Below are 17,079 nucleotides of genomic sequence, written 5' to 3'. Positions count from 1 at the left end.
AAGTTTAGTAGGAGGGACATTGGGGAGAGAGAGAGAGAGAGAGAGAGAGAGAGAGAGAGAGAGAGAGAGTGTGAGTAGTTTTTGAGGGGCTAAAACTGAAAAGGGCAATAATTTTCGTGGCAGAGATTAGAGCCGAAGCTCTGATATGGCCAGCATACTGAACAGGAGGGATGTATAGTGAAGAGGAGGAGAAGATTGGAAGGAATAGAGGAAGGATGGAGAGACCAAGCACCAATTAGGGAGGAATGGAAAGCAATGACTCTTCCGTCTTCCAAATAAAAGGGCATTCATGTTGCGGATCAAAGATATCTTCCACTGACATTTATGGACTAGCTAGAGAAGGTCTGGATTAGACTATGGACTACCAATCTCAAATGCCAATCACAAAAGGATCACATGGAATGAAATTCCACTGTCAATATTAAGCTGCTACAGTTATTCAGTGTGATTCTCTAGACACAGACATAACTTTCTGAAGTTCCCTTGAGATTTTTTTTTTAATTAGGCTGACAGACAGTGCAGGAGGAAAAACAATCAAAGTATGCCTGAATAGTGATCTTTAGAATGATACTGACTGTTGATTTGTAGATTAAATGCCTTAACTTTGAAAACTCATCACTAAAATCAGTATGTAAACCAAAGATTAATTATGTTCAGTTTGTACAATACTAAAATGTTTCTAGATTTAGTAACTTTAGGAGGACCTTAATATTTTAGAAACAAAAGTATTTGTATTTTGCCGTTGAAGCGTTATTGACATGAAGAGGACAATCGCAATTTTATCCATATTGTCTAAAGAAAAATGCATTACTGTAAAGCAACATAAGACAATTAAGAGAATTGTTCCATAAAATGTGATTGTGAGGGATGAGTTCTTAATGAATCACACATGCTTTGAGGCCTTGTACAGTGTACATTACGTGAAATAAATATTTTCTAAACAAGCTCACAAGTGAGACGACCAGTAATTTGATTATGTAATCATACACAGCTACTGTCTACCTGCAGATGTAGCCTGAAAAACTACAGGACTTTTACAATACTGCCTCCTGGCTTCAATGAGAGGAGCTGCACATTAGGATGCCCTGATGTACCACTGTACTCTGCTGCATTGCACCATACCAAGATGTTCTTGGTTTAAAGGAAAACTCCACCGCACAACATTGGGCTCACTTGGTAAAATGTGACTCGGCTGTACAAATGTGTCTATGCGGCTGGACAAAGGCTGCTTCTTGCAGAATTCTCCTTTAAGCAACATCTAGCTTTGAGGAGATGGTGATGTCCTTTTGCATCAGCCTTTTCTGCAAAACATCTGACACTAGTTTTTTTTCCATTTGTGAGCGTGGCTCACTTTCTATCTGTCCAGTTAATTTAAGAGCCAGCGGTATTATCTCCCTTCTTCGTTCCTTTCCACACTCCACAATGTGCTGCCTGTCTCGGCTGTCTCAAGTGGGTCAGGGTGACTGTAATTAATAGAGCAGGAGCAGCCAACTGAGTAGTTTGGAAATTTCCCAATATAAGCAATTAACTGTGTAAGATGACTTCACAAGACCTCGTAGACAGTGTATGACTCTTACCATAGTTAGTCCGTCACGCAAGAGATCCAATTTCTTTTCATATGCCTAATGATTACAGTATCTGTTGAACAGCTTTATTCAGGTACCTCCCCCACCCCATAGGGTTCAACAGTCATCACACTGTCAACACCGTCAACCCCAACCTTACCTTCGCATATGTGAATTGTTTTGTTAAGACTTGACAAAGGTCGTTACAAAATCTCTCCAAAATCACACTGCTAAAATATTAAGACTACAAGCAGACTTCCCAAACATCCCTTAGAGAATGGTATTTATGAGCCTTCTGTCAAGGGCCACACTGAATAACACATCAGATTCAACTGCAGCCATCACAAACTTAAAGCGTCAATCTGTGACTTTTATCGCCATGTTATCCACTTGTGATGGATGACGACGATTTGTGATGTGATGATGAAGTAGTGATTCTACTGGATAGACAATATGGTAACACTTTCTCTGAAGTTTGCATCTATAACGCCCTATAAGCATCTATAACGCCCTGTAAGTGTAACTATAAGTCATTGTAAGATTCATTATAACCATGTATACGCCCTCACAACACCTCATAACCACCTTTATGATACATTGTCAATTTAAAACGGATTTATGCATTATAAATATGTCATCATTAGCCTGTTTATCTGTCAAATGCCATAATGCATCATAGCCAACTTGTTTTGCTGAAGTTTTGTAGAGATGCATAATGAGACTTCAGTGCTATTTCAGTCTTCAGCCACAGCCATTAGTCATTGTAATACACATTATAGGAAAGTATGGCCGTTATAGATGCAATAGATGCTTATAGGGCGTTATAAATGCTTATAGGGTGTTATAGATGCACGCTTCATAGAAAGTGTTACCGACAATATTATAGTACAACAACGTTCCCATATAACTCGATGTCGGAGGCTGGGAGAGATAGATCCGTTCATACTGATTTTCTTGGGACTACAAACAAGGTGTAGCAACCATTGTCGCTCATGTGCCGTCAGCTCACTAGTATTGTGTTGTTTGCAAACCATTCAGTTCTTTTGAACGGCACTTCCAAGCGCATGGAAAACCCCAGAATTCCAGATCTGGGATGTTTGCACCAATTTAACCCATTCCTTTTCCACTTCACTGCCTCTGTGCCAGTGCACTTGAGAAAATCTACCCTATACATTAAAGAGGCAAGAGACAACCAGGCTGAAATTGACTTGCGTCACAAATATTCTCCTCTATCGGAAAATCACTCCTTCCTTACACCATAATGTAAGAATAATCCACTGCTACCCTGACAAAGTTCAACAATCATCTCAATACATACAGCTGGTGGGGGTGGGCTGCTTTTGATGGTGCACTGATTCATTTGGAGCAATATGTTGGTGCAAGGCTCTATCTCCTTGTATCTGATTTACTACATTCTTGTTTTTTTTTTTGGTGGCGCAATGGTTAGCGCTGTCGCCCCACAGCAAGAAGGTTCTGGGTTCGAACCCCAAGGTTGTCCAACCTTGGGGGGTCATCCCAGCTCGTCCTCTGTGTGGAGTTTGAATGTTCTCCCCGTGTCTGCGGTGGGTTTTCTCCGGGTGCTCTGGTTTCCCGCACCATCAAAAAGACATGCATGTTAGAGTTAATACTCCTGTCTGTGCCCCTAACCAAGGCATGGCACGACAAACTGGAGTTGGTCCCTGGGCGCTGCATGGCGGCTGCCCACTGCACCCAGCTACACAGCTAGGATGGGTTAAATGCAGAGTGTAATTTCCTTATGGGGATCAATAAATATCTCAAAATCCAATTTAAGAAAAAAAAAAAACAGCCTTGACAAGTGAAGATGGGCAAATCCGTCAACGGATTCTTTAGCCACCAAGTACCAAGAGCTGCAAAATGCTGAAGACAAATCTCGCACACAGGCAGTTAAGCTACATACTAACAGCATATTTTAATACATAGAGACACACATACATGTTTAAGCCGCACGTAGTGTTAAAACATTCCTAATAAAAACGAAATCGCCTCGCTCTGGGCCACCAAACATTTCGAGCAGTAAAAATGGCAAGCCTTCAAAGCAAAATCATGTCAATTCACCGATTTAATACAAAAGGAGCATGCTCTATTTCATCAAACCAGCTTTATTTTTATCATTTACATTTCAACATTATTTTATCAGTCATCAGTGCCCAGGTTTGCTGTGAACATCATGTAAACATTTTATTTTACATTTAGGTAGGTAGTGAGTAACATTGTTTTCTATTTTATTAAAGTGCCTCAAATATTTTTCCTGACACCATTTAAAACTTGGCAACTTAAGTCTTCACTAGGAAAGCAACTGTAGCTTAGATAACCCCTAAACAAAATGAAAATGTGAATACAGTTTTATTTATGAAAAATACGTCATTCTCTTCTTCACAGCAAATAACATAAAAAAAGATATATGCTATACTCAGTAGTCTTAATGCAGGCAAAAATGGACAAACTAGGAATTAAAACCTTAAATAACAGACCGGTTACATAGATATCATTTAGACTGGGGAACAAGTACATTTTAAAAGTGAATGTTTAAGCAGCTTTCAAGAATATGATTTTGATTTAGGCTAGTAGTGTTTTTTTGTTTGTTTTTTGTTTGTTTGTTTTTTTTTGCCATGGTTAGTGTGGTACTATGACAGGTTCATTTTAAGCCTCTCATTTGGTCCTACAGCAGTAAACTATACCAAATCCATGTTTATTAAAAGCCATGCCTGCGAGAGACAGCCTCAGTTACATCATTTCGTGTTAGACTAGGGCCCTTAACTTGTCCTTGAAATTATCCCAGAAGTCACACTAAATGGCTAGAATGCATGGACCATCATCATCATGCATCATCATCATGCATCAGAATGCATGGATGTTGTTAATTCTATGGCACTGCAGGTGACAAGAGTTGCCAGTCATTATTTTGTCATATATATATATATATATATATATATATATATGGAAGATTGTTTTGACGCATAACCTCACATGCCGTTTTTAAATCCCCCCCTCCCCTCCCAACACACACACACACACAAATAAAATATCCTCACAATTCCTCTTTCGAAACATACAGCTCAAATTGCCGCCTGTTGGTCGAATCAATTGTCATTAGAAAACAGCAGATACACCCTCACTGTTTTCAACTCCCTTGAAGCAAATTTTTCCCACCGATACCCCATTTTAATTCTTTGCTGGGCGAGTCTGTTGGCCGACATCTGGCATTGAGATATCTAAGCATGGCTAGCTTTGACCCCTTATCAGTAACATTAAGAAATTACATTAAGAGTGAGCCACAGAAAGGAACAAAGTGGATCTACTTTAGTTAGCTGGTACCTTGGCAATATTATAAGAGGCTGCTGAAGGAAAGAAAAAAAGCCAGTTATTGGAGACAATCGAAGATGATGGTTAACATAGGAAATCAATGCAATGGAAGACAATATCAGTGTAATTTCTAAGGGGGATTACTAAAACACAAAAATCAAATTCAATATGTCAATGATCTTCAACACATCAAAAAACATTTGTGAACATAAATCAACTATCACCTCCAAAGCTACACTGCTGAGAATTAAAGTAATCCGAGAGGGAAATATGTTATTGCTGTTCGAATACAGTTATTCTACACATCATCACTGGAGCAGCTCGAGAAAGTGGCTTGACATCACAAACTAGTTTAGAGAGACTTAAAGGTATAAAAGATATATCATTTGATAAACTGTGAATTTTCCTTGCGATGCAGGAAAAGTTCTCACAAATAGCCACCGTTCTTGCATAAATTGAAAACATTTGCGCAAAGCTATCGACTAAATTGGTGGCTTACTGTGAAAACATTTCCAACATCTTCCAGGTGAACGTGAACGCCCAGACCTGTGCATGTGCGTGGTGGTGTCCTCGTTGCGTAGACTGGGTCATGAGCAGAAAGTGGACTGTAGCTCTTTGAACGCGGCGCGTCTCTGCTTTCTCTCCAGCTCCTGTCTCTTGAGCTCCTCCTGCTCCTCTCGGATCTCAGCCTCAAACTTGCTACCCACGGAAAGAGCTTGCATCTAATGGCACAAACACACAAAACGAGGGGGTCATGTCCAATTAGTGAGCGAACCCCTGAAATCCCATGCCCTGCATAGCCGATCTTACATATCTTGCCATCGACTACAGAAAATAATCAACTACAGAAAAAAATAAGGGACACCATTCTAAGATAATTGCATTTTGCACCAATAGATTAACAGGCGTGCTTAAAAATCGTACTTCATGAGCCGCTTTTTGATGTATAAGCTTTGTCATTTTCCCTTTTAAAATCAGGGTTGAATTACACTATCAGCTTGTTTAAATAAATCAACGAGGTGATAGACTGAAGATGCTAAAACCTTGCAAACTGTATTTGACAAATATTTCCTGTGGTTTGGTTTACCTACTAAGACCTACTGCACACCAAACAATATAGTGAGACTAGGGCTGTGTGATATGACGATCTATATCGTGTGACGATAGAAAACAGCTATCGTTTCATAATAGAAGCGCTATCGTTTATTTCGTGTCGCAAATCACACTCTTTACGGCAACATTTTTTGTCATTTGGACGACCCTTTCCGCTCTTTGCACAGCACGGACGCAGGCAGGAAGTGAACGTAATGCAGCACGGGGTAATTCTGAACAGAAACACTCCCACCAGCCAGGACAAAACGAGGAGCTTGTACCTAAAAGAGGGGCTACCTCTATCGTATGGACATGGTTTGGGTATGAAAAGTTTGACACAGACCACAAAACCGTACTTTGCAAAATATGCCGCATGCCGGTCCCAACAACAGACTCAAATACCACTAGCCTCTTACCAACTACGCAACTATAGTTGAAAAGCGTTTTCTATTTACCTTTTTATATTTTATACATCAATATATTTGGTCAAATATGAGTAAGTACCTTTTATTTATCCAGTATATAATTCAAAATGTAATAAGAAATAGGCCTTTCCATGTTGTCATTTTATTTAAACTATCTATTCATTGAATTTACAGAAAATGGGCTATATCGTGATATGTATCGTTATCGTGATATGAATGACCTGTATCATGATATGAGATTTTGGTCATATCGCATAGCCCTAAGTGAAAGTGAGACTAGGCACTACTACACTTTCAATTACAGCTTTGGCAAAGGTTTTGACAAAATCCGCCAAGTTTGATTCTTGAGGTTGGCATATAGGCCCTGAACCTCTCCATCTCCTGACCTGCTGCATAGTCCTATAGATCCTGCCTGAACTGACAGAAAATGTTCTGCCAGAACATTTTATTTGCACCATAGGGCGCACAGTCAAAGGACAGTCCCCATAGCAACTTTTAACTCATGGCTAAAGGGAAACAAGACATTGAAAGTGCGATATTGATATTTTTTGTCATTTAGCATAGAGATATTAACCACATCACATTAATGATATACATTTCTCCATTAATATCTCCATCTATAGACTGTATATGAATAAATACACATAGAAATCATCAAAAAAGAAAATAGGCTTGATCTATGTTACAGTGGAATCTGTTTATTATGCCTCTCCCCAAGCCCACCTCACTTCTAGGGCAGGTCAGTTTAATGTACGCCACTGCATCGCCACTGAGACAAGCAGGAGCAAAGAAAGGATAACAGCAAGAGCTTTATGATCTCATTGTCAAAAGGGTCAGGCTATACAGGGAATATATATATATATATATATATATATACACACACACACACACACACACACACACACACACACATCTATATATATATAAATAATCTATTATATTTATATATTTATTCCCTGTATAGCCTACATAGTATGTATATAAAATAAATATAACAGGGAATAAAAGCGTTTTAAAGAGACTAAAATATCGGCAGGAACAGAGTAAATGCCACTGTCAAAAATTAATGACCCTAAACTTGATCTGGCCAAGTTTGATGGCCATAAAAAGCAGAAGCTCATCAGGAAAGCTACCACGAGGCCATGGGTAACCTTAAAGCTTCAGGTTTCGTACAGTCTGGATTTTGTATGTACATTAAAATCATTTCATGGTGAGTTCTGCATTGTGGGCTAGACATCTAGTACATCCAGTCCCACCTAAATTAGCCATAATGACACAAATTACATGACTTTTGTGGTTTTCTATGCATGTGATAAGCCTCAAAAGATGATGTGTTCTTTTGTTTTACTGAATACAAATGGAGCTTTTGAGGGAGATAGCTGGTGTCAAAATATTTCTTCTACCCATGACAGAGTGTGATTTATGCCTCCATGTCAGGGGGACGATGGGGCTCCGCCATATTTCACTGCAGTGTCTGCATAGCTACGCAGGTGGCTATGCCATATTCTGCAGTCACCTTCTCAAACGTGCGTGTAGAGACTACTCACTGCAAGACCGGTGATTTGTTTGCTTGGGCCACCTTTCTGCAACGCATTTCCAGTGCCGGCACCCAGCAGTTCATCCATCTCTCATATTTGGCTAACAAACACGGCAAATTTCTTGTCGTTCTGCCTCAACATGTTCAGTGGTTTCACAGACCATCACCTCCTCCAACATAATTTCCTCCTTCTCAATAGTGCCAAAAAAAAAGCTCTTTTCGCTAATCTAGAAAAATCTATTCCATTGCAACCCTTCTCTTCGCCGCCATTGTTACCGCTGGATATGAGAGAATGATTTGTCATGCATCAAACACTGCCATTTTTGACAATTCTATACCAGACAACTGGTTGTGTCTAGGCACTAGTATAAATCAAATGCTATGCTGTAGGCACCTACAGCAGAGCCCTACCGGCACCCCAAAGTAGAAGCATAAATCAAGCGCAAATCTGGTCAAAGCTGATATGATTTGCAATTCTTCAGCAACTTCAAATAATGATTTTCACAAATCATAATAAATCTCTTTCAGTCATGGTGATTTCACTCTGATAATCAAATTGTCTGCTCCATTGTGCTACTAGATTCTGCCTAAACTTGCGCAAATAGTACCTATTCATCTACATCAAGTTGAGTGTACCAACTGGAAATGTAATGTATATTTGGACTGATTTTAAGCTGTATAATATACCCTTCCTATACTCAACTTGTAAGCCCTGTCTCAAAGGAAGCAAAACACACACACACACACACGCACACACCTTGGCTTCAAAGAAATCCTTGGCTCCCATCACTCCCTGAGCAGAGACATCAATCTCCGACAACCTCGCCAGGGCCATCAGGCCACTCTCCTCCTGCAACTCCCCAGCTGCAGCTTTCCGGAAGATGAGAAGAAACTGGAAGAAAATACAGACTGATGAACACAAGGGCAGCACGGTCTTGTACTCCGCTGTAATATTCATGATATCAGACATTGTATGGTTATCCTTTTTTTATTATTATTATTTTCATTTGTCAAAAGGTAGGACAATGTTTGGAGATTTCTTTTTAACAGAGTAACCTGAATTTCACAACAAGAGTGTTGTAGGAAGGAACAGCATGCAGGCTGTTTGGTACCACTGCTATTTTACGAGTGTAGTATCACAAATTAGTCAAGAATAATACTAGTAAAATGTGTTTAAGCCAAGAATAATGTTTCTGAAAATGGGAACTTGAAGTTTGCAGTTTCAATCATATCTTGCACAATACAGTGGAAACTGCTTGTAATGATCACACCTGTCCAGGTTGACGTGATAACCATGAGGGGTCGATCACTTCAAGCAAAGTCAAGGTTGTTTTTTTTAAATGACAATCTAACTGACATGTGTACACTAATTAGATAAATATAATGTAAACAAACAGTCAACTTCTCTATTCTAATGGATTTACTTCGACTGAAACCCAGTAGCCAACTGTACTATATCGAAATAACAGCTGCTACCAACACTTAAAAAGGAATCTGAAGATGGACTACACATTGTAGAAACATTGCTAAGTGCTGCCTAAAGTACACTTTTAATGACCGCAGGCAGAGGCCTGACAAATGACAGTGAGCCGACACCACTTAAAGCTATCTGGCGATTTCAGAGGTGGCTTTTCGGGGCGGAGGGGACACTGTTCAGTGTCGTGAGAGTAAGCGGGAGAAAAAAATAATTAAACATTTACATTCAAACATTCAAAAAAGACATGCATGTTAGGGTTAAAACTCCTGTTTTTGCCCCTGACCAAGGCAATAGAAAGAAATAACTGGAGTTGGTCCCCAGGCACTGCACAGCGGCTGCCCACTGCTCCTAGCTACACAGCTAGGATGGGTTAAATGCATAAAGTAAATTTCATTTGCAATTATGTATGTACAAATATGACTACTAAAGAGTATTCTATTCTTAACATTAGAGTGCCTGAATTAACTTAGAAGATTTAAAATATTTTTTATTTTCCATATCTTAAAGACCCAAAATGATGTCTTTAAGTGGACTGTTTGATCACATTAAACCGGGGTAGTATAGGAACAATATGTACTTTCAAATAATAATAAAAAATAAATGAATAAATAATAACTACTACTCGCAGTTTGCTCATCGCAGCAAAATAAGAAATAGAATTGAAATGCAAGATTTGCTGGAGGCAGACGGTATGAAAAGCTGTATTGACTGTCATGAACACATCACCATTTCAAGGCATGATGAACTGAAATGGATTCGGCTTTTGAGTCTGACCAGCAGACAAAAAAACCCTTTCAGTATACATTTTACCACGATAGGACTTGGAGAAAGGCAATCAAACCTTACCATTTGTGAATCTTTAACAGGCAAGTGTTTGGTATTTTTACTTTCTAAATGACTGAAATGATTAAATCAATTCAAATTACAACAGAGTCATTACTAAAGATTAATCAGTCAACTAACTGACTAATCGTTGCGGCACTAATAGGGACACTGAAGCCAAATTAAGAACAATTTGTAAACAGACCACACACACTATCAATCGCTTAATGAGACTGAGTACTATTGTAAAATTTTACTGCTAAGGCACAAAAAAATAATTGTGTCTTATGTTCTTAAAGTAGCCCTTTGATACATCATTCTCCAAATTTGCTGGCCTCTGTAGCCTGACAAAAGTTTCTTGTTTCACCCGATGTGTCTCCAAGGCAAACAGGACTGCGAATGAGATCTTTATCTCAAAAAGTACCCTAAGGGAGGGGGCAAAGACAAACAGACAAAGAGAGTGAAAGCGAGGGTGATGTATCTGAGAAGAATTAATGGTATGGATTAATAATAGATTGTGGGGGGTAACATTTGTCAGTGCCACCTGTTAATATCAGCCCCACTGTCAGTCTGACATTTTCTTGCATACTCTGTGGAACAGACAGAAACACACACATGCTCACACACACACACACACACACACACACACACACACACACACACACACACACACAGTTAATGAGACACACCCTTTACCAGCCAGAAGAGGAATGTTACATCATAGTTTATTAATGGACCATCTAATGCGGTAACTGAAATGTCCCTGACGTAGTTGTACAGGCAACGCATCACACTCCAAGGGCCAGCAAATATAGATCTGGTTGAGAATGTACATGCAAACACACACATACCTCTCTGTAGCTGAGCTTGCCATCAAAGTCTTCGTCCACTTCCTTGATCATATTCTTAAGCCCCAGGTGGGTCTGAGGAGCTCCCAGCTTCTCCATCATCAGTTTCAGTTCCATCAGGTCAATGAAGCCATCCTTACCAGAGTCAAACCTTTCAGAGCAGAAAAAAAAAACCTTGAGTTGGGTCTAACCAATACTGTCGAGTGGGGAAAAAAAACCCCAAAAAACTCAAACACAGTAGAAAATCAATTTGTAAGTGGCACCTCAGAGCAATTACGCTTTTATGATTGTTCATTCTCATTAACAGATTATACACTACATGGCCAAAAGTATGCAGACATCCTAACATGAGAACTCTATGTGCTTGTTCAACAGCTCAGTCCAAAACCATGGGCATTAATATGGAGTTGGTGCTTTCCACTAAATTTTGGGACATGGCTGCAGGAATTCACTCAAATTCAGAGGGGGCACCGAGAAGTCTGGAACACCAACTCATCCCAAAGGTGTTGGATGGGGTTGAGGTCAGGGCTTTGTGCAGGCCAGTCAAGTTCTTCCACACTTAACTCTGCAAACCATGTCTTTATGGACCTGGCATTGTGCACGGGGACATTGTCATGCTGAAACAGGAAAGGGCCTTCCCCAAACTGTTGCCACAAAGTTGGAAGCATACAATTGTCTTAAATGTCATTGTATGCTATATCATTAAGAGTTCCCTTCACTGTAACTAAGGGGCCAAGCCCAAACCATGAAAAACAGCTCCAGACCATTATTCCTCCTCCACCAAACATTACAGTTGCACTTTGCATTTGGGCAGGTAGCGTTCTCCTGGCATCCGCCAAACCCAGATTGGTCCGTCAGACTGCGAGATAGTGAAGTGCGATTCATCACTGCAAAGAATGTGTTTTCACATTCATCTTGGGCTTGTGCGAGGCTGCTCAGCCTCCTAGACGTTTCCACTTCACAGCAACAGTACAGTTGACTGGGGCAAATCTAGCAGGGCAGAAATTAAACCAACTGACCAGTTAGAAAGGTGGCATCATACAACAGGGCTATGTTGAAAGTCACTGAGCTCTTCAGTACGACCCATTCTGCTGCCAGTGTTTGTTTATGGGGATTGCATGGCTTTAGGGTTGATTTTATATAAACCTGGTGGCAACGGGTGTGGATGAAATAACTGAACCCGTGAATTATAAAGGGTGTCCACACACTTTTGGCCAAGCAATGTATTTCTTCAGGATCTTTTGAGACAGAATTGAAGATAAGGTAGTATTGTGGTGTGAATGGGAGGTGCGGTGTTATAAATAAAATTAATCTGAAGATTAAGCTTGTTATCTGATAATTCAATCAATGAAAAAAATAACAACTAAAAAAAAATCTCTTCAAATCATGCTCACTTCATTGGTTGGTTGTGAAAACAGCTGGCCTAATGAATCAGACACCAAAGTCACAGGGTCAGTGAGTAAGCAGCAAATTAATTATCTTACGTAAGTATGCAGTTCCCCAGACAAACTGGCAGCAAATATAACTAATGCTTTCTCATGAAAAAAAAGAAAAAAAACTCGCATAACACAAATTCATCATCTCACTCACATTTGCATGTGACTGTGAGTGGTATCACCTACCCATAGGGCAACTGTTACAGTCTAAAATTCAAAAGGCAAAAGCACAAAGAGGCTTATGTCTGATAGAATAGACGTTTTCACCAGCTGCTGAGAGGCAGTGAATCTGGGTGTGGGTGACAACATCCACTCACATTTTCATCAGGCATGCTGGTCCCAGGCAAATGTATTCTGATTGGCCCTAAAAGGAGGCTATTGTTTCATTCCAGCTCTTAAAAAAGGCCAACGGGACCTCCTCCCGTGACAGTCTTCATTTCAAAAAGCCCTTTTTAGAACCACACAACAATTAGGCTGAGATAACATCACGGCCGCCTTACTAAAGAATGCTGAAACCAATCCAGCATTGAAACTATCAAGAGGAAACACCCTGAAAACCAGAAAAGCATCAAAACACCAACAAAACTAACAACTCTATGGAGTCCCACTAGAAACCAGCACACTGCTAAATGCTGGAAATACTAAATACTGAACATGTGCATTCCTCTCAGCTAGCTTTCTACCATCTGTCCAAATCCATAACAACATTTTTAATGTATGACTATTTCTCTCTTGGGTCATTAATAATACAGCTGAAAGCCAATATGTCATAATTTGTTGCCACATATGCATACAGAGATATGCGAGTGCAAATGGAATTCTGGGTATAATTTTGATGACTGCCGCTTGTTATTAGTCCGACAGCTGTTGCAGATGTTGACTGTAGCAAACTCTGTGGCCATACGTATACATGGCCTGTGCGTATTCCCTTGGCACTTGCTGCAAATCACCTTTAACAGCAAATTAAGATGGACAACAAAACTGCACGAAAAATTCAAACTAAACAGAAATGTTCCTCTCTAAAGAATTGAAAACAAATAATAATAAAAATTACAATTCAGTACAATAGAGAAATTATACTTTAATGACCTCGGCAGACTTCTCCACTTCTACCCTCTATTCAAACTCGCAGATGGTTTGAGACATTCATATCAGCTAAGATTATCCCACATGACTCACATATTTAAGATAAGCTTTTTTTCTTCTTGTTTAACGAGTGAGGTTAAGGAGCTCTCATATGGAAAGGAGAATTCCCCCCTCACCCGCTGACTGACCCAAACCACTTACACATTTCCCCTCTAATCATCAACTGAATGTGATATCACACAACAGGTTGCGGCATTTTCCTTCAGTGTTAATTACAGATGCCAGAGCACTTGTCACGAGGACCAGTATTTTTGGAAACTCACTATCTTTGTTGACATTTTTCTTGAAGCAAAACTTTACTAAACTTTCAAATTAAAAAAAATGCATGATAAACAGGCAAATCATAAGGAACAATTTAGTTACTGATCCCTCACTATAAAAAAAAGTTGTGAATTATCCCTTTAAGCCCAATGATCTTCGTGGAGGGAAACTGGGTCACTTTGGAGTGACTTGGCACCAAGTGGTGGATGGCCCATGGGAATGTGAAGTGGGTGAATGGGACGGGTTTGGCTGGAAGAAAAAAAAAGGGGGGGGCTGCACTGAAGAGATGTAAATGAGAAACCTTGATGAGAGGGGGAAAGCTTTCAGGTTTCAAAAAGGAGCACAATGGGTGCACTTCGAAACAATTCTACAGTAAACCTGTCCTAGTTCTGCCACATTCCAAAGCACCCACTCCAATTCAAACACCCACCGATCCAGTCGGATATGGCCCAAATGTCTTCTGAGGGTCGAGGGATGAGACACGTACCAGCAGCGATGTGACATGTCATCAGTCAACAAAAACCTACCAGTGTTAAGGTCAAAGAGTCCACAGACCTGCCTAATAATGCATGTGGAAAGGAGGTCAGAAATAATGGGAACACAATCCACTGAGAAAACACCGCATCATGTGTTTGTGTTCTGGGCTGAGGACATCTTTTGGTGACGAAAATACATAACAGCATCAAACTTAAAGGGTGCCCTCTGCTACCTTTAGGTTAGGAAAGACAAGACAAAACAGTTACCACTGCACTGCAATGATGCAATGTAAGCAAGCAGACACTGAAGAAGTGCCAACATACGGGCATGTTTAGGGGGGGATGATACACTGGTGACTGTACAAGTAGGTTAAACGCCTATTTACAACAACAGGAATCATCAACTCATGCAACTTCACCCCAGGCTTGCGATCAGAAAGCAGGGAGCGAGAGAGAAATGCATAATTTACATTATCTATGTACGTACATCACTGCTCAGTCTCCCTTCCAGTAGTCTGTCCTCATCTGAGGACAAAATATGCATGCACATCAAGAAGTGTGTGTCAGCTCCGCTTGGGAGAAGGACTGAAGTGACAGATTGAAAAACGCAGCAGAGACCCGTTGCCCTAAATAGAGCATGAGGTAAAACGAAATATCATTTTGGTGGATTGAGACAGAATGATGGGCTTTAAAACAATGCTGCAGGCGGGTCAAAGCGGGCTGCATCATCAACGCACCGCTAATCTACGTGAGGATTAAAAAGGGGACACTCCTCTATATACACCCAGCTATGTCATGGTAGGGGTGTTAAATGTACAAGATAAAAAAGGACGTCACAGCGGACTGCGCACGACACCTGCAGAGGCTAATTGGCAAATCAACCAATCATGATCAGTCATATAACGACACTCGTTCAACGAACAACACGGAGATGATCGCTTCACTTCAGCGACAACATAATCTCATCATGTGTCTCCACTCTTGCACCGCCATTCAAGAGCGACGCAAGCCGGCAGGTGTGGTGTATTTGCCATGCAGTGCGGGCCCACCTCATCACCATAGGGGGAGAAAAAAATAAAAGCGAGAAAATCCTTAACACCCCCCCCCCCCATATACCGTTAACAGCAGTTATATACGGGACGTACCGCTTGAACATCTTCTCCATGTCCTTGATCTGTTTGCGGGAGAACTCTTTAAACTCCGTGTAGGGGTTGAACACCTTGTTGTGCTTGGGCGCAGCGGTGCCGTCGTTGATGTCTAGCCGCCGGCTCAGTTTGGCGCTCAGTTCGGATGCGCCGCCGCCGCCGTCGTCGTCGTTGGTCGGAGCCGCTTTTCTCAGCGGCTCGGGGTTCCCGGGTTTCGCCGGCGCTGCCTCCGCGACGTCGTCCGACGGTGTCCGCTGCTCGGCGTCCAAACGGCGCTGGAGTTTCTTCGCCAGCTCCTCCGATGCCATCGTTGTTTCAGCGGCTGCTTTGGATACGGTTTGCGGAGAGCGCCGCCGTAGGCCTCGATGCACTGACAGGAGTCGGGTCGAAATGCTCCCCCCCCAACCCGAGAGAGACTGATTCTAGAGGGGCGGGACATCCGAACCCGCCAATCAGCGGAGAGACTGCTAATTACCCTAGTAGAGGACCATAATACGCCTGGTTTAAGCCAAATTATTTGTGTAGTCGCGCCTGTTCGTGGATGTTTTGTGGATGTTTTGATCCACTGAGATGACAGGACTGTTTTAGTCGGGGTAGATGGCGAGGTTTCACTAACTTTTCTTATCAGCCCGTTATAAAGAAGGGACAGGCTGAGTGAAAAGCAAGTCCGAAATATAGACCTGAGTCGCGATTTAGCGTTAGAGGGCTTGACAATCACATTATATTCTCCAACATGAAAATGGGATGAAAGCCAAAGTATGAACCCCCCCCATCATTAGACCCTCGATTCAGATGAGGAAACACTCCACCGAAAATATCAGATGTCAGAAGTCTCTATCGATTCACTATATTATTAATTTGTCAGAATTTGGAGAAAAATATTTTGTTTTGAATAATAGGAACTAGTGGAATGAAAATTAAATCACCTATTTTTCTGGACTTAGCCTGTTAGTGATTTTAAGTTCCTGTTATAAGCTGTTGCCACAGTATATGCATTGAGCTCTTATTTTGAAGGCTGAAGAGAGAGCGGAAGTGCTGTACGCAGCGTTGTTGCTGTGGAGTTCTGTTGGGGGAAGAATCCAAATAAAGTGGTCCTCGTGTGAAAGTGGAACCTCCGTATTTGTTATTTTATAGTTTCATACAGTATAGGCGACATCTACAAACCCTCGGTTACATCGGTGGCAGCGGTGGGATGCTTGTGCCAACGTCCCGCAAAAGAAACGTTTAAATTACCGAAAAGAAAGGTTCGGAGAGTCAGTTAGCTTCTCAGTTAGCCTCAGCTAGCAACGGCGGAGCTTCGTCGTGTCGGAAACCCGGCGCGGTGTGTGCACGAAGACTTCACTCATCTTGCTGCTGTCTTCTGAGATAATTGAGGAGCAACATGTGGAAATACGAGGATCCGCTGGACTATAATGACAGAGAGCGACGTGGAGAAAAGCCGTTCGCCAGCAACGTGAGGATTGAACTCCCGCCGCCATTTTCCGGGGAGGAAAAACAAAGTTTCCTCTGCTGGGCCAGACAATAC

The 17,079-nt window shown here is 41.2% G+C and overlaps 1 protein-coding gene across 1 annotated transcript; it reads right to left on the bottom strand.

Annotated features, from left to right (window-relative positions):
- Nucleotides 1-4,567: 4,567 nt before the first annotated feature.
- Nucleotides 4,568-15,961, bottom strand: efhd1 (EF-hand domain family, member D1). The gene is made up of 4 exons (XM_056283690.1): nt 15,555-15,961; nt 11,094-11,241; nt 8,701-8,835; nt 4,568-5,611 (listed from the first exon to the last, which is right to left on the bottom strand). Exons 1-4 carry the CDS (start codon nt 15,860-15,862, stop codon nt 5,477-5,479), a joined length of 726 nt encoding a protein of 241 aa, XP_056139665.1. The 5' UTR covers nt 15,863-15,961; the 3' UTR covers nt 4,568-5,476.
- Between the last annotated feature and the right edge of the window lie 1,118 nt (nt 15,962-17,079).

This window comes from Lampris incognitus, chromosome 7, assembly GCF_029633865.1.
Source record: "Lampris incognitus isolate fLamInc1 chromosome 7, fLamInc1.hap2, whole genome shotgun sequence".
NCBI lineage: Eukaryota > Metazoa > Chordata > Actinopteri > Lampriformes > Lampridae > Lampris > Lampris incognitus.
Note: the sequence above shows the minus strand (reverse complement) of the source record. Positions and strands in the feature narration are given on the sequence as shown.